We start from the raw sequence: 25,727 nt of genomic DNA on the forward strand, positions 1-25,727 counted from the left end.
TAGAGTAAAATTTGTCCTGGCACAGAGGGTGGTGTAAATTCTGTGTATGATTCAAGGCCAGTTGTGGGTGCACACCAGGAACATACGTGGCTGCAGTACTATCTGCACTGGGACAAATCTCACCCCTAATGAGCACAGTGAAGTTGGGGAATTTGGATGATAAAGAGTACTCTGTTTATTTAAATTCAAGCATTACACAAAGCACAAAACGAAGTGAACGAAAAATTGACTTGTATGTTTTGCTGACAGTTCAGGGCAGGGCAGATTGTTAAAAATGAACCATGTAGAAATATTTTCTAATTTTAACAGGAGAAGAAAATTATTATGCTTAAATATTAAGTGGGTGAGAGAAAAAGAGAGCAAGACTGTTTCAGCAACATAACTGCTAGGGCAGTCAGTTAGGGATAAAGGAAACCCCTGTTCTGGCCCCTGATGCAGTCAGACAGAAAGCTCAAGCCAACCTTCGACATCCCAGCCAACCTCCAACATCCTGGCTACACGTCCTAGCCATTGGTCCCTTGCTCCTCCTTGGCTGAGTGTAAGTGTCAAAGGTCCCTGACGAAAATCTCACTCCAACATCAAAATGACTGTACAGTACTGTACATCAAATTTGTGAATTGAATAATTTCAACATTTCCAGTTTTATCCCCCCCACATCCTTCCTTCCTATGTTTCCAAATAAAACAATTATCCCAAATGTCTTATAGCTCAAGAGTTCTGAAAATGCATTTTTGACAAATAAACAATTTGCCAAAATAATGTCACCCCACTCTATCATTCAAATGCTTCAAAGAAATCAGAGACAGGAGCTTAGGAGCTCACAGCAGTTGGCCATTAGTCTTGGGGCAGCTTTGCTTTAAATCACAGTAAGTGATCCTGGCATGAGGTAATATGATAAAATTTTATTTAGGGACTTAATACATTAAAACACAACATTAAATATTCTTCCTTCCAGGTTAATAGGTCAGTATTTTTTTAAGAAGAAAGAAGCTAATATTTGGTTATGAAACCAAAGGTTCTATTGAAAAATCAAAGGCCAAGATACATTTGTCTGTAAGTTTGCACGGAGATCTGCAAGCCTCTCATCGACAGTGGATATGGAAGTAACTGCTCAGGCTGTACAGGCCCCAGACAAGCTATCTTCCTGCACACTTAGTTTAAAGTCTTGTCAATCCATTTTAAAACATTGTAAACAATGAAGCTTTCATTATTCCTCCCATGAGAGTTCTTCCACACCTAACCAGCTCACTAGAAGTTTTGCCCAGTATTCAGTCTACTTTTCTTACCAATAACAAAAAGGTGTGAACCAAAGTTCTCTTTGTTTCTCTTCACCTGGAAGGCTGTCAATTAAGTTTTACAGCTTCATTTAAAACTTTCACGTGATTTTAATCTCTCACACGGCAATGCATTGTGGTCTTACCTCAATTTCATGTTGCTTTCCTGTTTATTTAAGCCTGAAACTCAGAAAAAGGTTCAGAATACCTGAATGTAACAGAAAGTAAACCCAGAATTTTATCCTTTCTCAAAAGCTCTGCAGACTGAAAGTGCTGAGTTTCATGCAGCTAAAATCAAAGAACCAGAAAGTAAGACTCTGGCTAAATATAACGGTGTACATATTTATGAGAAAAGATATGGCCTTAATTCTGTTGTTTCTTCAAGAAGGAAGCAGCAATCATTTTCCCCATTTACTTAAGACAAATCAACAATAAAATAGTTCCTGGAATTTAATTAGGACTGTTAAAGAAATTATTTTCTTATTTACCATTCTAATTTTGCCTCTTTCTCAGTAGTCTTTGATAAAACCTGATTTTTTTAATGTTAAAAAAAAAATACATCCATAAATCTAAGCAAAGATAACATGGTTTGAAATCGTGGTCTGAAGTAAATGATGAAAATCACATTTATCTAAACAGGCCCAAGATTTCAGTCTGTGCATTACCACTTCCATGTATCTGATCATGCTTAATTTGCCTCTGAAAGCAAGGGGAAAAACAGGGATAGAGGCTAGTACTTTAGAACAATGGGTGAAGACAAAAAGCTATACTACTCAATGAATCTGTGGCATTTTTACATGAGTAGTTTGGGTAATTACATCAGTTCCTCAGGCTTTAAATTGCATWGAATCTGAAAAATATTAACCTTTCATAGGAAGAAAATCCTAAAGGTAAAATACAGTTCAGCACCTATTAAAAAAAGTAAAAAAAAAAGTGCTTATTAAATGCAGGAAATAAAGGACAAGCAAGTTCTGGCAAATTAAAGATGTGGAGCCCAGTCATTTCAATCCCTTTCAATATGAAACAAATCACTCACACTGGTCACGAAGACAGCTCCCTCTACACTCAAATTATTCACTTGAAGATAAGCTCCCACCAAACTCTTTAGGGGTTTAACTAATTTACTGCACAGATACGGCACGTCTGTTGTAATAACAGGTAGGATGTATTGGGGTCGACCATTTATCAGAATTAGACTTCTTTTTTCAGTTCGCAGTGAATTATGCTGCCTACACTGCTCCTCTTTCTCAGAGCTTCCCATCCCCTTAYGGCCCCTAATGTGGCAGGCAAACAAAATTGACAGTCTCATCTTGTCAACAAGGGGTGATTCTCCTGAGAAGCCATTTAACTTTGCAGAGGAAGCAATGTATTAATGTGCCTGTCCCAGGAATGTTAATCATCTTCAAGCTCCCTCTAACTTTGACATGAACGAAATCACCAAATTTGTTTACTAAATGAATCGTAATATGCTAATAAGAGAGCATGACATATATGGTAAAGCCAAACAGATGGTTTGTTTACTCCACTTTGCAACTTTATAAATGTTGTAACTCTGAAGATGTTAGCGAGAATTATTGGCTTGTTGGCAGAGGCAACATGCCTTTTGCATACTTAATCCAGAGTTAGAGTCAGAAGACAATTTGTCATTGCCGTGGAATGCATAAAAAACGTTTATGTCAAGATGGCATTTTTGGAGGCAGGATAGCCAACTATGCGAACAGATACTCAGGTTAAATGCGGAACTGATATCTGATGGCAATGTGTGCTACCATATCATGTTTCAGCACAAAATCTAACAGGTTCTGGATTCTTGAAAGGCCCAATAATTCAGAACATACCTGTTGAGGTGTTTAGTGAGACAGTCCTTACGGTGTGAACAGAATTACACTTTCACAACAGCTGTGTGTGCTCAGAAGCATCGAGGTCATGTCGCACTCTTAATATATTACTATTGTTGTCCATTAAAGATCAAAAGATATTACAAAAAAAAAGCACAACCACTGGCATATTTGCCAAAGTTACTCAGAAATGATCATAATTGTTTTGCAACACTTCAACCTCACACTTTACTAGCTGCCTGGAGGCAAAACAGACTCATTACAAAAGAGCCAGCACTCTTGTCTAATATCCGGACGGGTTGAGAAAGTTTAGAATAAAACTATTTATCTCACCAAGTATTTCCAAAGTGAACTATCTAAATGTAGCAATGTTACATACACAAGAAGGTCATCACATGTGGGACACGGTCCTTCAGTGGAAATTACAAGTGCTCAGAAAAACTGACATTCAGTCCATCTGTCATAAATTATTTCTAGAACCTACACATGCTCTATGGCAAAGTTTATCCCCATGCAGGTGATTCACACGAGGCCCTGCACAGCACTTGTGCATTACATGCTCATCTCCTGTGTGTTTATGTATTTTGCTGGTCTGTCACACAGACTGTGTTTCCCCCTTAAGAAGTACGGAGACAGTATCTAGTTAGAATTTGTTGCCAAATTACATGAAATGACATTTATTTTCAAAATTAAATCCTCTAAGTATTACATGATCCAAGTTTTATAATCAGTAGTTTTCACTTTTGATTTTACTGTTATAACAGCCATACAAAATGTGATAGTTTTGGAAGATTTTATGCAAACGGTCCCTTCATTTCAGCATCACACTCATGAATTCTACTTTGAGTTTCAAGTTTCAGTAATGCAAAATCTCAAAATAAAACAGAACACCTAGCTTCCTCCAGTTCTGCTCTGAACCCAGTTCTTTTCTCCCAGATATTGACACTCAGCAACGCATTATCTCAAGATTTGCTTAGAAGGTTCATAAACTCTTTACTGGTTCCATTAAATGTCCAAGTTTGTAATAAAATCTCAGATCCAGGGATGTCTTTTTTATGATTTCAGGTTCCGTGGAAAGTATTTAAACCATTCCTTTTTGTCACACTGCAATGGCAATTCTCATTCACACTGCTTTGTTTGTCTAAAAATGCTGGTTTTATTTATATAATACCAGAGGAACTATAAAACAAAATACGATGTGGCACTTCAACAGCGCTCCTCTATTAGTAATTTTACATTACTAAATAAGTATCCCTTTCAGGTCAACTGATAGCTGATTATCCTATAACCTCCCTTTGCTGACGCCCCAACTCCTCGGTAATTTCAATCCTCTGAGATTCTTCCATACGTACTATTGTCAGTGGTTATTAAATTCTCAACTTTTTACCCATCCACCAGAGACTGTGCAAAGATATCTAAGGGAAGTATGAGTTCAGCTTGCTGTCCAAGGATTATTTTGGAAGAAACATTAGCGTCCGTCCCAGCCTGGCGCTTATATCTCATTTGAAACATCTACTCATTCCTGACCAACAAAGAAAATTTCAATAAAGTACTTTTACTGGTTTAACAGCAGTGAGCTCCTGGGATTGTCAAAGTGCTCAGTCTTTTCCGAGGAGAGAAGGAATCAGCAGCTCAAATATAATTAACCTTCCATTCTCAATGCAAACTGCCACGCACAGGAGCTCTGCAGTCTATTAGTGAAGTTATAACGGCCAACAGGCAGAGGCAAAATTGGTCAAAAAGTTGGCTGCTGCTGTCATATTTTTAGAATTATGATTAATGACACTAATAATGTGGATGATTACTGATATGTGTATCTCCTGCAGTTTATCATATTGCACTGGCTGCCTACGTCCACAATAAACATGATGCTATCATTTACCTCTTTATTGAAGGCAATCCTTCTCTTGAAGGAGCACATTCTAATTACTTTGTAATGTTTTATGTCTTAAACATTTTGCAGCTCTGGACCTTGCCAACTGCTTCATGTCTACCATTGATTAATTACAGAATGTTTAATCAAAATTTAGAACCTAATGCAGTCATTTATGAGTGTGCTGCAGTGCCAAGGTAGTTAGGCTGCCGTCCCAAGCTTGGAGAGTGCTGGGTTCAAAATTAAATCCCAGGAATATGGAAGATGCCAAAGATTTTACCTTGGATGATTTGAGTTTTACAGTCTTACTTCAGTTGATGAATGACATGCACCCACCCAAAACGAGAGGTCTTTCTTGTGTATGTGTGTGTGCTCCTGTGCTCCTACTACATGTTTTTTTCTATTTTAAATGTCTTCATTTTTCCCTTTATGCCATTGTTGCTGCAGTTGCTTCTCAGCTCCTTTATAAGCTTTTCCTGCTACTAGAGCCCTTGTAAATGCCAGTCAAGAGAGTGTAGTTTTGAAGTGGTTAAACAAGTGAAAAATAATTTGCAGGGACAAATACATAAGTTTTTTTTTTAATGTGGATTTTTATGGTACTGTCATACAACCATTCACCGTTGAAGTTAAGTGTTTTTTTAATACCATTACTGAACTGCTGAAATGGATGCTAATATAGCTTGGAGTGCTAATGTCAAATCCTGGTAATAAAAAAGACAGACTGCTGAATGAAATAATTTCAAGTAAAAAATAGAACAAAAGTGCTCTCGCTCTCGCTCTCCACTTTTATTGAATTGGGACTGACTGAGCCAATTGCTTTAGAAGTCTGTAAAACACAATTACTAGTGAGCTGACTGACCCAGCAGTGCCCCTTCTGTGACAGAACAGACTAAAAAGGCTGCAGAATTAGTGCTGCTGCCCTATCTGGCTACCAGACCTGAGAGACTTCCAGTGCGGGATCCATTATCCTCACTGCCAGGCCCTGCCTCCTTTTCTCATGAAATCTTGATTCTGAATCTTGCATAATATATCAGCCACATGCATCTTCTTAAACCAAGGGCTCATTTACCTTTTCTGAGTGGGAATATAAATTCCTTTCCTATCCACTATATTTTTAGATCTCTGTCTACCAACACAGCTATATATAGTTCTCTCTTTCGGTATACACACACACACACACATGCACGCACACACACTCATATACATGTTTAGGGTATTTTTATTTCTGTATTTTGTGTGCTACCCACAAAAGTAAAATTTAAGATTTATGGACAGCAAAATTAACTATCTCCCGTTTGTATTTTCAGTTGTAAATGGCTGAAGTGCAATTGCTTTTTTATTTTGGCATAATGAGGAAAAGGAGAGAGAGAGAGAAAGAGGGAGAGAGAGGAAAAATGTATTAAATTGGAAGTGGGCAACATTTTTCCCTRGTTAATAAAATAAGCAATAAAGTCTGTAAAGCACTAGAATCAAAATCAGTAACATCAGAAATAACAACTTATAATTTACAACTTGTTTTTCAGACTTACATAGTTTGACATGACCATACAGTTTAGAGGGTTTTTTTTCCTTTCTTTTCTAGAAAGAATGCAAAAACAAAGTGACAGAAAAAGTATCTTCTTAGAACAATCCCATCCTTTCTTTCTCTCCCCGCCTTTCACCCATATACAACAGACCACTTTACGTTTATACACAATCCAACAAAGTCCTGCAATCCTTTCTTTTTTATGACAGTGTACATTTTTGGCAGATCTAAAACTCTTTGATTTCTCTTCCAGGTCCATTTATATGAAGCTTGTAGGTTCCTCATGGCAAAAATGTTGAATTATTTCTTAGACAGGTCTTTTTAAGTAATGCTTTTTAGAGCAAGCTTAAATGTGAAATGAGCTCTTAATTAAAAAAAGAAAAACTTTCTTAGCACAAGGCAAATTGCTCATTTAAAAGAAGAACGAGGCAGTACTAAAAGCCTTATGTTTCCATTAGAGGAAGTGGTGAGCTCAAAACTTCTGTCAGGGACTATCTGGTGTTCACCATTAAAAAGTCAACATGCAACAGCAGTAAGTGGTATCATATCTGAAATATCCCAGTGTTACCTCAGCATCCTGTAGACCATCAGAGGTATCTCTAGTGCCATTGGTAACTATTTATACACACCTGCTGTACGTGAGCAGAGTGGTTTGCCTTTAGTACCTACTAAATAACCACAAATCACATGTGCCATATCCCAAATACTGGTCCATGATGTGGTACAGCTGGATATCTTTTCTGAAGAGAGGCACAGGCCAGAAGAACATGAATACTTCAGGTCAGCATTGAGGGGTGATGAAAAGCCGCACAGAGAAGGCTGTACATAGTCATTCCTTGACACAATCTAGTTTTTAACCCTCACTGATGACCCTGCATCTCTCCTCTCAGTATCTCCCTTAGACAAGTAGTCAGCAATCTGGTTATCTTTCCCCTTAACTCTTTCTAACTACACAGTATACTCTTGCAAATTACAGACCCTATTTTATGCATTTGCTATTACTCCATCATATTCTGTAACCACTAGCAGTATATGTARCCATGTAAAGGTCTCACAGAGCTTTTGTGTTTTCCAGGGCCTACAAATTGTCAAACATTTTTGAGTAACATCTTTTTGCTAAGACATACTCCAGTCTAAAACATCCCCTTCTGTTAGTTGCAAATCTGCCTTCAGGCTGGTGCCTCAGACACCAGAGACTACAGCAAAAGCCTCCCTGTAACTCTCAACCGATCCACCTGAGACCATCAGCCAAGACCTACCTTAACTTGTCAAAGGCACTGCGATAGGAACCCAAATGAGCTTTCTTTTACCACACTGGTCACCTGTAACATAATTCTACATCGAAAAACACCCAGTGACCTACACTACCTCACAAATCCTAGGAATGACTGTATCTTTGGAATGAGCCAGCTCTGGACAGTGTCCACCTCTGTCTAGATATACTGACAAGAGCGGCACACTGTCCTTCAAAACAGAGTTCTAGATATTTTGGATCATCTCCACCCAGTAATTTTTTCCCTTTGTGGGTTATATTGGGGGGGTTACTTCTAGGACTTGCCTCACCATTTTTCTTGCTTTCAGCTAAACCTAACTTTGTATTTGAATATGTCCAAGCACAGTCACTTAGTTCATTTTATAACCCATCCACCAGGTGCTGAAAGGCAGCTCAAGTCTCGGGGTGAGAGCTTTATCATGATTAAAGAGAGAACAAAAAGGCCTCTGGTTCCTGTGTCTCTTAGCCTCTCCCAACCACATGTTTTAGGAAAGCACTAGCACCTTTACACTGGCAAATTCTGCTGCTTCCATCCCTCCTCTCCATCTTGGCTGCAGGTCATGGTGATGAGCAGGCCCTTGCAGAGGCAGACTCTTCCCCACCAGACGATTTAGCAACTGATTTCATTCCAAGGCTTCAGAGACACATTCCTCACCTATTGTTCTTCTCCCCTCTGGGGAGCCTCACCTACTGAAAAAAGGACCCTACATCCTTACTAAGCTGCACCCGAAACGAAAAGCGGTTTCAAAGACTGACTATTTTACATCCCTCCCAGTAGTGCCATATCACAAGGTTTCTTCCCCAGAAGCTCTGCTTTTCCATTCTCACGGATCTTGCCTCCTCCTCTACCATGGCTCGCTCTTACTCGGCAGCCCATTTACCTGCCAACTTAGTGCTTCTTTCCTTCATCCCAAGCTGTAACTTTGAGAGCTTCAACTTTTGGCGCTGTAACTCCAAGGGACAGTAAACACACAGCTATTCCTGGCAGGGGGTGTCTCCCTCTCCCATGCATCATTTTCCCCCACATTCTTCCATCTGGATGCTATCACTCTCAAGACTCAGCCTCTTCTTGTTCCTTTTTCACTTGTCTAGGCTTTTGGCAGTAGTGCCCTGATGCTATCTCACATCTATGAAGTAAAGTTTCCTTCACTGTAACATAAACCTTACCGTCTTCTACTATCAAGTTTGAAAAAGCAGCTGGAATATTTCTCTGCAGGAACTAAAGTAGGTAGATGCTTAATTTTTCCCCAGTCTCAAAAGACTACAAAAGATGGGACATCTTTCTGTCCAAGGAACAGCTCCGCATTTACACAGATCAATGGAAAATATTCAATTTTCTCCCACTCTTTGGAAAAGAGTTTTTTTCTTTTTTTCCAGTTCTTTCCTAGAAGCTGGGGGCAACCAGGATATTAAGAATAAGCATTCATGTTCCTACTGCTGTCCTCCCAAATAATCTCTTTCACCAAACCATAAAACATACAGAATCTGCACAGCAAATGTGGACAAAACAAATTAAACATTTATGCCATTTGTCTCTACACATATCAAGGGAAAATATTCCTTTGTGTATGCTTTTCTTTTAGCTACTATTTTCAATGCTTTACTTATGCTTGCCCCTTATCCTAATCCTGGTGGAGCAGCTTATTTAAATGACCTTTTCAGGTCACCGAAAAATCTTTGACTTACTCTGTGAGTTCACACAGAAATGAGATATCTTGCACTGTAGAAGAAGATGTACGGTCACTGTCAAATTGATACCATATTTTGTACTCAGAAAGAACAAAATAATAATGGCAGCAGATAGTTAAAAAAAAAAAAACTCAAGCACAAAACAAATGGACATGTGTAGTTGTAGAAGACCTCCCTTCATACTGGAGCTGATCCTGCAACCCATACTCACATAAGCCCTCTTTAAGGCTTGCTTAAAATCCATACCCTTCTTTTAAAGAAAAAAATTATCATGGACAAATTACTTCTATGCACTCTAGTTAAACTCTGCCTCTCTTGTTCACATTGGTGAGTTTGCAACTTGGCAAGTTGTGTCTCTGTGTTCAGCATGACTACTCATGGAAGAGGTAGCTCTGCATTAAGGGTGGCACAAAACATTTCTTTATGATACAGGTTCTCTTGGGTAGAGAAGAATTATGTGAACATTAGCAATGACACACATCTTAGTGACTCTGCAAGAGAAAACCTAATGGTTCATACAATTCTATTGGATATGCATATAGTTTCTTCATGAACTGCATTGTGACCAGAAACAGGAGTATGTGTGTAAATATATTTATATTTAAAAAATGTAGAAAATAGCTCTTTTATCTCTTGACAAACGGTTCATCAAACACCTAATGTCTTAAAACTGTCTTTCCTTGTTCTTATTGGAGGGCATTCAAGCTGCATATGACAGCTACTTATACTAGGGGAACTACAGTAATAGTTATCATGGACTAGTGTGAAATATCTCATTTCTTGGAGCTATCTGTTCCTAGAATTGAGTGCATTTATAGAAAATAATTCTCTAAAAAGTTATCTGTAGAAGTTTCCAAACATAGTGGGATGATGAAAATGGGTGCTGTTGTGTCAAGGAAGTGATAACAGGAGGCAGGTAGCAGGTTTCTCACATCTTCACCTCCCTTGATAATGTATGCAGTGGCTCATCATAGGTAACTGATGTTAATTTATTCAAGCACACCTGTACAGGGCTGGAAGTCAGGTAACCAGACAAAAAGTATGTCTCTGCTTTTTCAATACAGCTACCCAGAGGCCTATAACTTCACAAATTTAGTTCTGAAGACATCAGCAGGTTTTAATAAACCACATACAGATGTCTTACTCCATACAAATCAAGGAGTTTACATGTTTAAATCTGAACTGACTTAACTGGCAATCAAATGACATGATCACACTTGGCACCAATAGTTGCCTCATAYATATTTATAAGTCACCCTGAGCAAATATTATTTTGTTTTTAAATTTATTCATGGGTCTCAATCACCTTTCCCACCTTGCAGAACACACACACACATGCTCATTTTGTGAGAAAATTTAAAGACAAATCCGAACAATTAATATTCTTACTTTAGTGGAAGAAAGACAAAGTGAAAAGTTCTTACTTCGTTCCTCTGAACAGGCACACTGAAAATGAATTTATTTTACATACATTTAGATAATGATAAACATGGTAACACATTATTACCAATACTGTGTACCAACCTAGGAAACAGAGACTTTTACTGAGGTAAAATGGGGATTTAGCATGAACTAAGGCTGACAGAGAAGATGGCTGTATCTCTCCTTAAAATATGACAGCAGCTTATCAACAAGACCTACTTAAGGTAGAAAACCATAGGTCCTCATGTTTCATCAGTGTTTTTGACCATAAAATTACAGGATCTTAAAGGTGAGAGCCAGAAACTAAGTCAACCGTTTTAGGCTTCTTCTTCCAGGTTTTCACCTCCGCATGTCCTCTCTGAAATAGAGACTCTGAGATGAAACTGGATTGACTGTCTTCTCTGGACAGGAAATAAGCATTCCTCCCTCCTATCTGCATGTCTCACCCATAGCCCAGAATCATCCCCGGGAGCAGCTGTACATCCACGCTGGCTTCAAGGACTAGCCACACCTATTTCTTTGTATGGCAAAGCTGGTAGCTGCCTGGGCAGGGCTTAGAGAAGCTGAAGCTGGGAAACAGATCCCGGGGGCACTGGCTTTCCAACAGCCTGGGCCGCAGGGCTGCCTCCTCACTCACAGAACAGACTTCCTCCTGCGCCCGGAAGGAACTCCCTTTACAAGGACAATTTTGCCCCAAAAGGTTTCTTCCATTCAAGCGCACAGTTTGCACAGGAGCTTATCTTTCTCCCTTCTTTCTCCTTTCCTTCCAAAAGGAAGATGTMTTTCTGTTCAAAGGAAGCTTCTGACATTGCCTCTGTCCACTGACACCACTTTTATTATGATTTCTTTTACTATTTACTCTCCATTGCCTTCCTGCAACAAGATGTAACCWGAACATCTCACCTTTGGAAGAAAAAGACATCTGAAGTAAATACAGAAATGGATAGAAGAGCTAATTCAGGGACTGGTTGGTAAAGAATGGAAGAAAAAAACAGTTTTGAAAATTGTAGAGCTTCCAGAAGAAAGAGGGAAGAACTTCTCTGCTTGGAGAAATGATCAAAGATACAGCTAAGTATAAGGTTGATTTGATGAGTGCTTTTACTGGCAGGTGAAAAAGGTAATAAAAAAAGCCCCTTTAAAAAAAATCTAGGCTCAGTGGAACCTGACTATTCAAAAGCAATGATATTTTTTTATAAGGGAAAGAGAGAATTACTGGTACTTTGACAGTAAATGCAGGCACTCTGCTTTGCTTTCCTCTGCCCTATGCTGAAAAAATACATGTGGGGGAAGGTAGGACTCCTGAAACCTTCTGGCCACCTTGACCCTAATTCACAAGGAATAACACTGTTTAGTCAAAGATCTCAGAATATATTCCAACCTTTCCAACAGATAGATATTTAGACAGGAGTTGACCTATGCACAGATGATCTAGGAATGATGAAGCTCATTTTACTCAATCCCCAACACAAACTGCTGCAGGTTATGTGTCACCATGAAAGGTTGTGGCTGTTACACATGGACAAAAAAACTCCTTCAGTCAAAGCAGGGCAGCGTTTCCTCCTGATATGATCTACTACCTCTGTTAACTAACAGTGTGCATTCGCAACCCTGTTGGAAAGACAATTAGACTGCTAGACCCAGCGTCAACAATAGGAGTTTATATATGTACAGGACAGGGGAAATACAGGCAAGCCTTTGATTAACCAGAATTGTGTTGCAAAGGGTCTTAAACTGCATCAGATGCCTCTAGAAGGAATAGAAAGAAGTAGCCAAAATTATTTATCCTCACAAAAGCTTGCATTTTATTTAGAACATTTTCTCTAAGTAATTATTAATAATATTACTAATATCATTACTAATGGTATTAGTAATAATAAAAAAAACCCTCACTAGATCCTATAAGCTACAGGATCAGAAGAACTCCCAGTTATTTAAGAAGATAGTACTGAAAAAATAATTTAATTTTAGCTATCAGAAATTCTAAGCCTCTCTAGCCAGTCAAAAGTCAGTAGATTATGTGACTCACAACACAAGCAAATCACACAGACTTTAAAAAATGTGTCCAAAAGAATGGAACACCAATACATGACAAATATTTTCCAGGAATGCTTATTGTGTACTTTAGGTGGCTATTTCTTATTTTTTTCTACAGCAATTAATAGCAAAATGGTCCTCAGCTTTTAAGTGAAATTGATTAAAGTGACTGGAAGAAGTTCTCACTTTGCAATGCTATTAATTTAGTTATTTAGCAGTTATGTTGGAGGTGCTCTTCGTAATTTGAAGAGCTAGAAATTGTATATTTAAGTAATGACTCTCTCTAAAATAAATACATATATTCAAAGGGAAAAACAGCTAAAAATGAAAACAAATTGAATGGAAAAGTCTTGAGGGAGATTATACGGTTTGCAAGAAACAATATATTAATTTAACTTTTACTTCCTAAGTTGATTTTACAAAAACCTTCTTTTTTCAGAGAATATTAAAAATGTTTAAAATATTTACTTAAATCTATCATCCACCATCTTTTATATGTTCTACATATGTGTTTCTTTTTGTGCAGTTCCATGCATTGCACTTCTGGACAAGACTGGATATCAGAGAGAATCTTTAAAGATACTTCTTGCTGAAATATCTGAATGAATTATCAAGAACCATGAGAATATGACTAGGCTCTTTCAGTGTATTTCCAGACAAATTCTGCAGCCCTGGAGTGCTGATGAACCTGGGAAAACATCAAGCTTGAACGGGCACTCAGATTATACCATGCCTTTGAATTTTTGAAGGGTATAACTACTCTTAAATCTCTGCAATTAATGGCTATTTTATGCCTATGAATTTCTGTTGTCTCAAACTCAGTAAATAACYGAAGCATATTCTGAATTTTACTAATGGAACTATATGAAAAGATGATCTTGTGTCTTATGTAATGCAAAATAATATGTAAATAAAAAATTTATCTTTAAATATACAGCCTGCATTTTCAGTTCCTGAATCAGATATTTTTATTTTACGGCTTGCTTTCAATAAGCTTAATAAGAGTATCCTACCCAACTCATGAACTATTTTCAAAATGTGCCTTTTCTTTAAATGTTCAAGTATCAAATATTATATATATATATCATCATAGTCATCTCTTTCTTAAAATATATACATCTTTACTATGCTAACTTCTTTATTATTAGCATAATCTATCAATGGTTTCCCACTGAAATTTAAGACCTTAAATAATATTCTGAATCCGAAGCCAGCCACTTCTCACTTTGCACACTGAATGCAAAGCTGTTTTTCTTAGTACATGACTGACACTTTATAATTCACATGAGGAAACAGACCAACCAAACTGAATTCTGGACTAACAAAACCTATGCAATTTCAGGAACTGGAAAGGGTCACACATAGTTAACCCCAGCATGGAATACACCACTGAGGCCACAGTTCTGCAAAGGATTCTTCTCCAGTGCTTCCCTTGTCAAACTCAAATCTCAAAAAGTTATCAGGAGGGACAGGGAGCCTTAATTTAGTTTTCACCTGCTTCATGTCCAATGGTTTCATCCTACTGTGATGCAAACTTTCTAGATTATCCTTCTTATCCCTGTAGAACTGTTTTCTAACCTGTGTTCCTGTTTTTATATTTCATGGATTTCATGAATGGTAACAGAAGACATGAGATACTCAGGGACTAGATTTTCCATCAAAATAGTGAGTTTTGGTTCCTCAGTCTCCTCAACATTAAGTTGCTTTCATTTTATATGACATGCAATATTCACTTGCAAACTCTATCAAGTTCAATGAAAAAAAGATAAAGGAACTGYGTGTGAAATGTTTAGCTAGGTTTAATTTCCTTCCTGTGTCTGCTGAATTTTTACAGCACAATGCAAAAATACGAAACACAAATAAAGGAAAAGAGATGAATCGATCTCACCATCACTCTATGAACCAGAGATATTCTGTTATGTGACAATATGATCATCATCACATGTGAGAGCTTTCATCCACAAGTATGAAATAACTGTGTTATCCTACCACCTTGACAAATTCCATTTATATTACATTTTCCTCAGGAATCAAAAAGAACAGTGTATAAAAAAAACTAAGAGGTTAAGGACCAGCTGCTTCTGTTTAAGCCCAACTGTTTCAGTATTGATGCAGCATAGCTAGGGTGTGATGTCATCTGAAGGCCCAGCAGAATATACCCTTGTTGATCTTAAAAATATGTAGGGGTCTAGCCTCTCCTTTCTGAGTGCATAGAATTCCCATCAGTGGGGAAGGGAGTTGCTCACAGGCAGAGAAGAAAATAAAGGGGACTATATGGCCATAGTGGATAGAGAGATATAAGTTCTCCTAAAGAAAGAGAGAATTATTTTCTTATACTTTTTTAGGCTAGTTTGCTACAATGTAGCAGTCAGTTTTAAAAATTGAAGAGAAGAAAGAATATTCTTTTAATGCTTCCTGCTTGCTTTTATATGGCCCTATGGAGATGGAAATCACTCTTTTATTCTAGTCTTTCCATTTTTTCCCTCCCTCCCTCCATCCATCCAACCATCCATTCATCCCTTCCCCTCCTTCCTAGTTCAATGTTTTGATGTGCATGCATGAAGATATTTGTATTGTATATAATTTACTATACATTTAGTAGAAGCTTTTCTTGATTTAAAAGCTGCAGGGAGAGGAAAATGAATGAAATAAAAAGCTGCAGCTTATAAGCAGAAGTACAATACACATATGTTCACAGGCACACAGAAAGAAAAATGACATTTATTATCTAGCCAGTCACATAAGATGATGGCAGAACATACACTATTCTGAATGCCAGGCAACAATGAAAATCTTAAAGTGATAMAACTCTCTCAACGTCATGGGAACATGATTGCCACTTGTTATTACTGTGCATCTCTCTATTTCTTCATATACCCTAAACTGCCTATTCTTACATAATTCAACACATTTAATAATGTAGAAAATCAATTAATATTTACTGACCTGTCTCTGCTTCTCCGTGATGGRAAGGCAGCATTACAGCCAGCCACCGTGCAGACATGCATCTCTTTTAAATGAACGTTTCTGTAGTGAAGCTTCACACTGTAGGAACTCTTGAAACTCTTCTTGCACACGTAGCAGATCTTGGGGTCTGGGCTTGAGCAGAGCTCGCCTTCTGGGGAGAACTTCTGAGGGCTGCTGTAGTTGAACGTGGAAGCGAAACTTTCATGAAGGGCAGTCATACTGGCACTGCCTCCATTGTACAGTCCATATTGGCTCATATAAAACATATCATACGTGGGGTCTGTATACTCTTCCTTCACCTTAATGACATCCTGGTTAGAAGAGTCATTGTGGTTTTCATCTGGCCTGTCACCATGCATCATGGATTTCTCACCAGGCTCATGCAGGCGATCATCACCTTCCATGGATTCCTCACACAATTTGGGCTCTGAGGACTCTGACTCATTTTCGTAGTCTCTTTCATGCTCCTGGTCTTCTGAAGTCATGCTGTCTGCCCTTCTTATCTCTGGTCTGGAAATGCATCTGCTTCTGTCACTTTTGGAAAAGTCTTTCACTGACAGGCCTGGGCTCATTTCCTCCTGAGAATGGCAGTGATTGTCATGACCAATATCATTCACCATTGTGCTGCTATCGTTCACCTCCTCATCTTCATCATCAAACTCATCAGCAGTATCGATAACTTCTTTTTCTATTTTGACTGGCATGCTTGACTTCCTTGGCTTCTTCTTGGGGGCCAGGTCAGCATTAGGCTCCGGGGTGGGCATCAGCACTGAAGGTACAGATGACTCCGAAGGAGGAGGGGGATGCTGCTCCATGCTGCTCACTGCTGGTATTATGGGACTGGTGGGGAGGGATGTTGGAGGACTCACCATCTCCCCAGGAGTAAGTAAATTTCTGTAAAAAGGAGGAACAGGTTGGACAGTCTTTAAAGCTGGAAACACCAGCTGACTAGGAAGAGGGTTCTGTAGTACAGGGTCTAGAGGGGGAGTGGTAAATCCCATCGGTGGACGCCCAGGGCTTGTTAAAGTTAGACTGGATTTTGTACTTGCTATGACAGGGGTGGCGGCACCGGATGTAGCACGAATTAGATCTTTGTCTCGGTTATTCCTTAGCATAGGCATGTGGAGGCGAGGGTTGGGGTTTGCACTGTGACGATTGCGACTTCTGAGAGAGCTGAAGACCATGTTGCAGCCTTCAATAGTGCACCGGTGCTTGATCTTCAGGTGAACGGCATTGTAGTGGATTTTGAGAGTACCTTTGTCATAGAAAGTTTTACCACATGCATTGCAAAACACTCTTCCCTTCCTCGAGGCAGACCCCATTCTCCTCATTCTGTGAATGCGGAACGAGCTTTTTGTGTGTTCTGTTTTGGATAAATCGTTGACAGGTGTAGATGTCTGAACAGGAGAGACACAGGCTGGCTCAGTTTTGGGCTCAACATTTGTGATGCTGGTCAAAGCATTCCTGCTGGATGTTTGCTCATTCTTGAAGGGTGTAGGGGAAACTTCAGACTCACTGCTCTCATTATATTCATTTTGGGTTGTAAGGCTTGGTTCACGCAGCCTCATTGCTGGCTGTTCCAGCAGGAGGCCATTTGGAGGCAGCCCCAGCAGTGGAGCAGAGACTGGATTTATGTACTGGAATGGAAGTAGGAATGCAAGGCTATTTGGGATGTTTTCGAAATGATGAATGCTGGAAGGGTTGCTATTCTCCAGGTGAGCAAGGAGACTTGGGCTCCTGGTGCGATTATTGCTTTCAATAAAAGTCCTTATGTCTGAATCTGTCTTTGAAGATGGCACAGCCACAGCCTGCCCTTCTTTTTCTTGAATTGCCATCAGCTCCACAATGGATTTGGTTTCTCCGAATCTCAGAAACTGCTGAAGGGTAATGATCTCTTCTTCCCTGGACATGATGGCCCAGCGGTCCAGCACCTTGCCTGCAGCATCCTAGAGGCCATATCAAAGAAACAACAAAGAAAAATACAAAGAAAAAACTTATTGATTCTGCATAATTATTGAATTCAATAGAAAGTGCTCTGCTGCCTGCACATGAAACACTAAGCTAAAAAAACAACATGCGAACAGTGTTAACAGAAGTCAACTAAAAAAAGCAAACTTTTCAGCCATGCAAATATAGTAATTAGAGTCACAGTTAGGGAAACAGATTGAGTTTAATAATGTCAGAGCAAACGAAATGTAGACCACTGGGGCTCTGTGATCTAAAATGCATTCARTACTGTTATTTTAAGTGATCTATGTACTGTGCAACTGTTCAGCTTACATTGGTTTAAGGCATGAACTCTTGCTGTGCACTCCATTGTAAAATACAGAAAATTGTACCTTAATCTTTATTAAAAGGTGACACTATAAGAAAGATTTAAATAAATATATTTGATAGATTTGCATCTTAAATATAAGTAGACATAAGACTGAAGTAACTCACAAACTATCCCATGAAATATCTGCAGAAAATGTTGATGCATGGCAAAAAATCTTAAAAATGGCACACAATACTAATATATTATTCTTTTTATTTTTTTCCGTGAGACCAATACTGAAAAACACATTTATTACCAGCTTGCATCAAAAGGTAGAAATTGAGGCACTGGTTTTAAGTTTAACTGGACAGTTACTGGCAATTGATTGTAAGCTTGCAATCTTGGTATGGTTTAGAYTTAAGAGATGAATTTTTTGCAGCCTTGTTATAAATGACAGTTACAAATATTTAAAAAGTAAACATCTGATGGATGTAGATAGCATGAATGTGTAAAAATGTTGTCTCTTAACATTGCCTTCTGATAGCAAGGGGAAAAATCCAGAGAGAATACACATCAGTAATCACTAGACTATCTGTTGTTAAATATACATTAAAAAGCATTTCACACTTTCATTTTTGCTAGTAAGCATGAGATTTGCCTGGAGGTAGGACTTAAAAATTCTGCAATGTAATGTCAGGCAATCCATTCCAGCATGTATTGATAAAAACATATTAAAATACTTATATAATGAATACATCATTTTATTGGCATCTTTCCTGTTGGGCAAATGCTGGACATATCATCAGCACACTAACTATCACCAACAAGCAATGTTGCAGGCCATCAAACCAGAATTTTTCCAATGCTTCCTCATGCATTAAACAGTCTGAAAGCTTTGCAAGAAACTCAATACGATCTCTAGTCTTTTTAAATCTTGAATATCAGCTTCAGCACCTATCTGAACACTTTGCAAAACTCACTAGCCCTTTTTTGATTAGGAAGCATGCAAATCTTTCAAAATTTTCAGGCTCAATTATTACTTTCCAGTCTTCAGAGGACTGATTCTTTCCTCTTCCCTTCCCACCCTCCCATTTTCTACAGAACTAGAAAATGCAATTTGCCCAAATGGAAAAGTGTATGTTTAACTTTGATTAGACCTGTTTTTCATTATTCCAGTTCTGATTTCTGCTACCTCCTGATGCAAAGTTAATGATGAAGGTCATGAAGGTAATGATGAAGGTGCCACAGCACCTTAGATGTGACTGTAAAACCTTTAGAAAGACACCACTCATGACAGTTCATTCTCAGGTCTTACAAGACTATGAAACCTCCAACAGTAACCTAATAATGGAAAATCCTTGAACAGACTCTCATCCAGTTGACCCAGATGCAGAGCCTCAGAAGCCATCTCTATGCCTGAACTGTTCAGTGTGAATCTATGCAGAGATTAAAGAAAGAGCATCATGCAGATGATGGTCCTGGTTCGCAGCATTAGTCAGGACGTGTCCCTAGCCTTGAAAACTTTTCAAAGGCACTTTGGACATCTCTAATTTCTGTGCCCTCCCATTTCAACATGTCTGATGGAAGTGAGTGAGTATGCTACAGGAAGTCAGTGCAATGCAGTGGAAATCACAATGAACATCAAAAACCAAAACAACAACAACAGCAGCAAAAAGAGGGTGACAAAAAAAAAAACAACAAAGGTTCTCATTTTAAAACTCTAAGAGTATATTTTCTTTCCATCCAACTAATTTTGGCTACTTTCCCTGTGAATGTGACCTAAAGCTTCTTATATTTACTTCTCCCACAACTTCCAGACAGCCATAATGGTTTGACTTCTGAGCAATTCCCGTGTGGAACTCCAGAACTGGACTCAGTTCAGATTTTGGTCTCCAGGTGCCATCACCTCTGACCCAAACTATACCACACACAGTTTTAATCCAAAGCCACAAGTATTCAGGCCTTGTAACTGTACCTTGCATAGTCTGAGGATGGAAATAACACTGTCTAATTCACACTGCTTACATGTACTGAATTAGGACTCCTGTCTGCAGCCAACTGCAGGCTGCTTTGCAATGTACTACTGGTAGTAATTTGTTTTGGTTTTGCTTTAATTTGTAAATCACTCACAGGCTTATGCAACAGATGGGTGTTTTATAAATATGAATATATAAGTAAATAAAAATTAGATACAGCCAGCTTGAGAATAACTCATGAGAACAGTAGGTACAAGCCCTGTAGCAGCCTCCCACAAGTCAGATGATGGGACCAGTCATCTCACACAGTGGCAGTGGACCTGGCTCTTCACATACACAGGGCAGGCAGGCATCTCCTTCGTGCTGGGTCTCCCATCACACTTTCTGGGAGTTTTTCCACAGCCTAACTAACTCAGAGATGCTGGCAGTGTTTACATGATCTACGTCTCAATGAGACATCCCTCCCCTTTGTTTCGTTTAGTTAAGGTAAACAGTAATGAACATTTTGGATATCCAGTAAGGAAGGAGAGACTGCCAGCATCTGCTAAGTCCCACTGATCACAAAGTCCCCCAGTTGTGGGTTTGATTGTCATGGGGTTATCTTTAAATGTCATAAAAGAGCAGGGAATCAAAAAGCTAGTCTTAAATGACCCTTGCCTACTTCTGCGGGTTGCACTGAGTGTTAACACAGCTGAGGAATGATCTCTATTCACCAGTCCCACAATCTATACAGTGCATCTCAGTCATTATCACCTTCAGGATTAGAAAGGACTTTACATTGACTACCACACCAGTGATCAAGCCAGCAGGTATAAGGAAGACTGTTGCTATTGGACATGCAAACTTCTTCTAGTTTTGCTTTTGCAATATTTTGGGATAACCTATGTTTTATTCTTGTTCCTGTGAGTACTGCATTGATTAACTGAAGGATATACTTGTGAACACTAAAAATATTTTTATAATATATATGCTTATATATTTATGTATCTCCAAATATATACATTTATTTTATTTTTTGAAATAGATTTTGAAAATACTTTGGTCTGCACTTCTGAATGAAGAAATCAGTAGATTTTTTTWAAAAAGCAAAAATATGGTATTTTACTTTCAATGTGTATATAATTTTTAGCTATAAATAATATATTTAATAGCTAATGCTTCAAACTATATCTGGTTAATTTTCAGGAAGAAGCTTTTTTTCTCAACAAAAGTAAAGAAAAATTGCACAGATGGCTATATTTCTTAGAAAGCCAACTACCTATGGATACAGTATAGGACACGCTTCAGTATTTACATAGTGATGTTTTTTCCACAAATCACTGTAACTATGTATTATGCAGAACTAGATAAAGAGTGAACAGGAATGTCATTTTTTGATAAAACTTAAAATTAAAAAAAAATCTAACCATTATCCCCTTTGAATTAAGCTATAACTAGCTAGGGATCTCTCTGTATATGGTAATACTTGATTAGAGGTTCAAGTCCTTTCTTACATGTAATCGATTTCTTGTTTCTTACAATCTCTCACGCTAAATTTTCTCCCCAAAGCCATTAAATCATATCCACATTTAAATATTTCATGACAAAAGGTTCCAATTTATATTACTTTTTTCAGCTCACTACTGATTAAGCCAAGCCTCCTGTGACAACGTGTACAAGGAAGTCAGTGAGTGCAGAGATACCACTGTATGCTTACAGCTATAAACCAGGCAGTAGGCAAGTAAGCCGAACCTCTACAGCATACAATGATGCTCTTCCTTCTTTGCCCATAAAGCCTTATTTTTGTTTTTATTTTATTTTATATGCATGGGTAGCTCTCTTTCTATTTCATATGGAGACAAATTTTTAATCTCTAAATCATATAAAATTAACCTCCAAGGGTACGAGACATAACACTGGATCTTTTTCTAAACCTAAACACACACTTGACTCTTTTCCTTCCCATATATGTAAACGTATTTATTATTTGTATGGATACAGGTTCACATACACACATACTGCATTAGATCTATAAAGCAATGTCATGGTTAATCATCCTGAACCTGTCTCCTGATTTTTGCTGACCTGTGGGTTAGGAAGGGATGTGTCAGGATATGTTAGGATACATCGTGTCTTAAACTTCTGGGTCAGATCAGAGCAAGTGATGGGCCTCATGATGATTATATCAGATGATACAAATAGGCTACAATAGAAGATGGACACAAAGTTCACTCTAATTTGTAAGAGTTTAATTGGGGAGAACTGTGAAGAGGAGTCTTGATTCCCTGAGGGCCTTTGAGCTTTGCAAATTTTAAGCTTTCAATTCAGCTTGAAAACCTCCCAGGTTAAAAGCTGCCTATTTAGAAAATAAGGACAGTCTACGCCAACATGCACCATCAACCTTGAACTTCTGTTATGAAATTATTTGTTTTAAACTCTCACTTTCTGTGCCTGCATTATCGTGACCTAATTTTTATATATGTAGCAGACGCATTCACACAGACACATATATATATGTATACATACATATCACAGACTTTTTTGCAGATCTATTTTTATTTCACTAATTAACTTCTTGGCATAGGTAAAAGAAAGTGTATATATATATATTTATATGCCTGGCTGAATGCATAGTGAGAGATTATACAAGAGATGAGATTAATAGAAAGGTTAAAAAGAAGTAAAAACTGCTTTTTAAACAAACCTCACATTCTGGGAAGCACTCAAGGATTATTTTCGGGCACTGTTCTGATAATTTCTGAGAACCACTCGAAGTTATATAGAAAAACATATTGGCAGGCTTATTTATTTTAGCAAGTTTTCATTTGTGTCATAAACTCTCATTTTTTAAGTATACCTGGATACCAAATATCCAGGGTGCAAATATTGCATAGATGCACATTTGATTAATTAATTAAGCAAGCCAAGTGTTTATCACATATCCATCTTCTACAAGCCCTTCTAAAACAGCTAAATATTTCCTAGCTGATCTTGAGGAAGCATTTTGAGTGCAGCTGTAATGATTGAAAAGCAGACTGAAACATACTGACTTGGTCATACTATAATTGCAGAGGATGGTTTTAATTAGGGTGTAGACAGAAAAAAAATCAACATTTGTTTCTGATAAAGAAAACCCTACCTAATTTCCAAGATTTAGGGTTTGTTGTTTTTGTTTGGCTGAATTTCCCAGGAGCATCTCTTTACTTCCCATTATTAAATTTCAAGCTGTTACACCATGGGTAGTCCTACTACTCCTGTGGTAAAAGTGACCAGTGTGTAGCAGCACACCCACTCACCTTTGCACAGACGTGACAGGCAATGAGCAACGCCTCTCAATCCTTTCTAAGYATTTGGCCAAACCCCACAGACTTCAGCAGATTGAGATAAGCCCTATACCTAGCTTTTCACAGAAATAATGCATTCACATACTCACTTTCCCGATAGGTGTTTTTACCATGCTGAACCTAACTCACCTTTGCTCCTGTAGACATGAGAAAAAGGTGTGCATACTCGCTCACTGTGATTATACACGTGCAACTGATACGAGATTTAACACACCCAGCCTGCAAAGAGCCATGGCTAAAATTTATTTTCCTCATCCGTCACTTCTCATCCACCTCCCACCAGCCCCCCTTCCCCAACTGAAACCATATGAACAAACTCATGTTAAAGTGTCAGCAGTCCTTTCCTTGAGTTATACTGCTGCAGCAGGAACCAACACGGTGCAGCACTACTGAGTTCTCAGTCAATAATGGAAATCTTTATCTTTGGGCTTTGCTGCAGCTTTCACGGCACTAGCAAAAATCAAAAGCAATGGATCTTCTTTCCCTCTGACCCCCCCCATTTCTCTTACCAGTTGGAGTTGCTTTCTTCCCCCCAGAGACCTGGAGGCTACAAGTATGTGACAGCAGGGGAAAAAAAGAAGGTTGTCTTTCCCCAAAGTATCAATAAGAAGGACACCTCCACTGTGTATTCAGTGAAGAGTAACAGGAAGGAGGTTATGTTTACTTATGCCTATACTTCTGCTTATATTCACTTTTGTTGCCAGGTATATAAAGGTACTTACTTGGGTTGCTGCTTAGACTTCAGCTCTCCTTATGCTTTCAGCAGAAACAAGCTTTGCACTTTCCACCAAAAGGACCCCAAAGACCTTTACAAACTTTTATTAATTGATATGGCAGACAGTGGGTCAAATCTGACTGCACTGTAAATCCAGAGCAATTCCACTAGCCGTGCTGGAGAGTAAATTTGACTTAATTTAGCACTGCAACATAATGTGGAGCCAAATCTGTTTGGATATATATAGGGGCAGAGGGGCGGGTACCACCACGATGGAGCAGGGTGGCTGCATAACGATGCACAGGACCACAGTGCAACAGCTCAGGAGTAAAAGTGAGGAGCACCCTGTCCTGCTGGAACTGCAGATGGACCCGAAGGAGGTGGGATGCAATAACTGCAGCTGAAACATCACCAGGACACTGCCGTTAACCACCACACTCTTGCTTAATGCCTACAGGGTCTTTGCTGATCAAAAGCATGCAAGTCCTCTGTTTTATATCTCACCCCCAAGACACACGCCAGCAGCGCAGACCCCAGCACCATCAACCTGCTGGTTCTGGACTAACATACAGGGAGCAGTATCAAAACACATCTCCGACACATGCTGCTGCCTTCGGGAACTGAACTTCTGTATAGGGCATCCCAGTTGCAGAACCCCTTCCCATTTTTTAGGTCTCACCACCCTTAAATAAGGTTACTACATTTGAAAGCATTGTCCTTACAGACAATGACATTCTGTCGATTTCCAAATGAAAAGTATATATGGAAAAAAAATCTCTTACAAATGGGGGAGAGGGGATAGAGTGTCTTAACTGTTTTCTTAAAGAAACATCATTTGAACTCTTTCCCATTCTCCACAAATGTGTATTCACCCCTGCAACTCCAGTAAAACTATTAGGATGCAAGGGCACTGGTTCTAAATGCTTCTTCTGATTTTTAAAGCATATTGTTTGACTTTTGATAAAATATTCACTTTGCTATGGAATGCTCTTGATTACGAACCTGATAAGAATATATAATTCTTAAGAGGTGATCACTTTTTTCTGAATAACAGTGTGTACAGAATTTTTCTTTTTAAAACTATGATAGATCACTGTGGGGTTACAACATATTTAAGCGCAGCAGTTCCACCTTCATTTAATCGTAGCAACTCCATCAAGCACCTTTACAGTTGGGTGCCTAACAAGTTTTTGCACAGTAAACCTATGTCCACACCTAGAGGAAGACAATCTAAGCAGAGTAAGAGCCTAATGCTCTCCTTACCTGTACTAATTTTCAAAAGATTTCTAAAGACTTCACTAAAAGAGGAAATTAGTATAAGGTGACCAATGTCAGCTGTTTCATGGTATCTGTGCATGAACACATTTTAATGTACACTAAAGGCGAGGCAACTCTCCTTCCCTTCATCAAATGGTAGAATATCAAGATTTTATGGAAACTGAGCATTCAAACCCTTTAAAGAGCTTTGTAATTCAGTTTTGGATTCCAAGTACAGAGAAATATTCTGATACCTTTGCTTTCCTACAAGCCTGTGAGAGTGGAAATTTCATTTAAATGTCTC

At 38.5% G+C, this 25,727-nt stretch overlaps 1 protein-coding gene across 1 annotated transcript in view; it reads right to left on the reverse strand.

Moving 5' to 3' along the window:
* The window catches only part of BNC2 (basonuclin 2), a 240,558-nt gene that overhangs the window by 6,911 nt on the left and 207,920 nt on the right, over positions 1-25,727 (reverse strand). The window contains exon 5 of the mRNA XM_026073542.1: positions 15,875-17,841. Within this exon, the coding sequence (XP_025929327.1) occupies positions 15,875-17,841 (1,967 nt within the window). The remainder of the gene's footprint in view (positions 1-15,874; positions 17,842-25,727) is intronic.

The sequence above is a fragment of the Apteryx rowi genome, unplaced genomic scaffold (genome assembly GCF_003343035.1).
Source record: "Apteryx rowi isolate R43461 unplaced genomic scaffold, aptRow1 scaffold_37, whole genome shotgun sequence".
Classification (NCBI taxonomy): domain Eukaryota; kingdom Metazoa; phylum Chordata; class Aves; order Apterygiformes; family Apterygidae; genus Apteryx; species Apteryx rowi.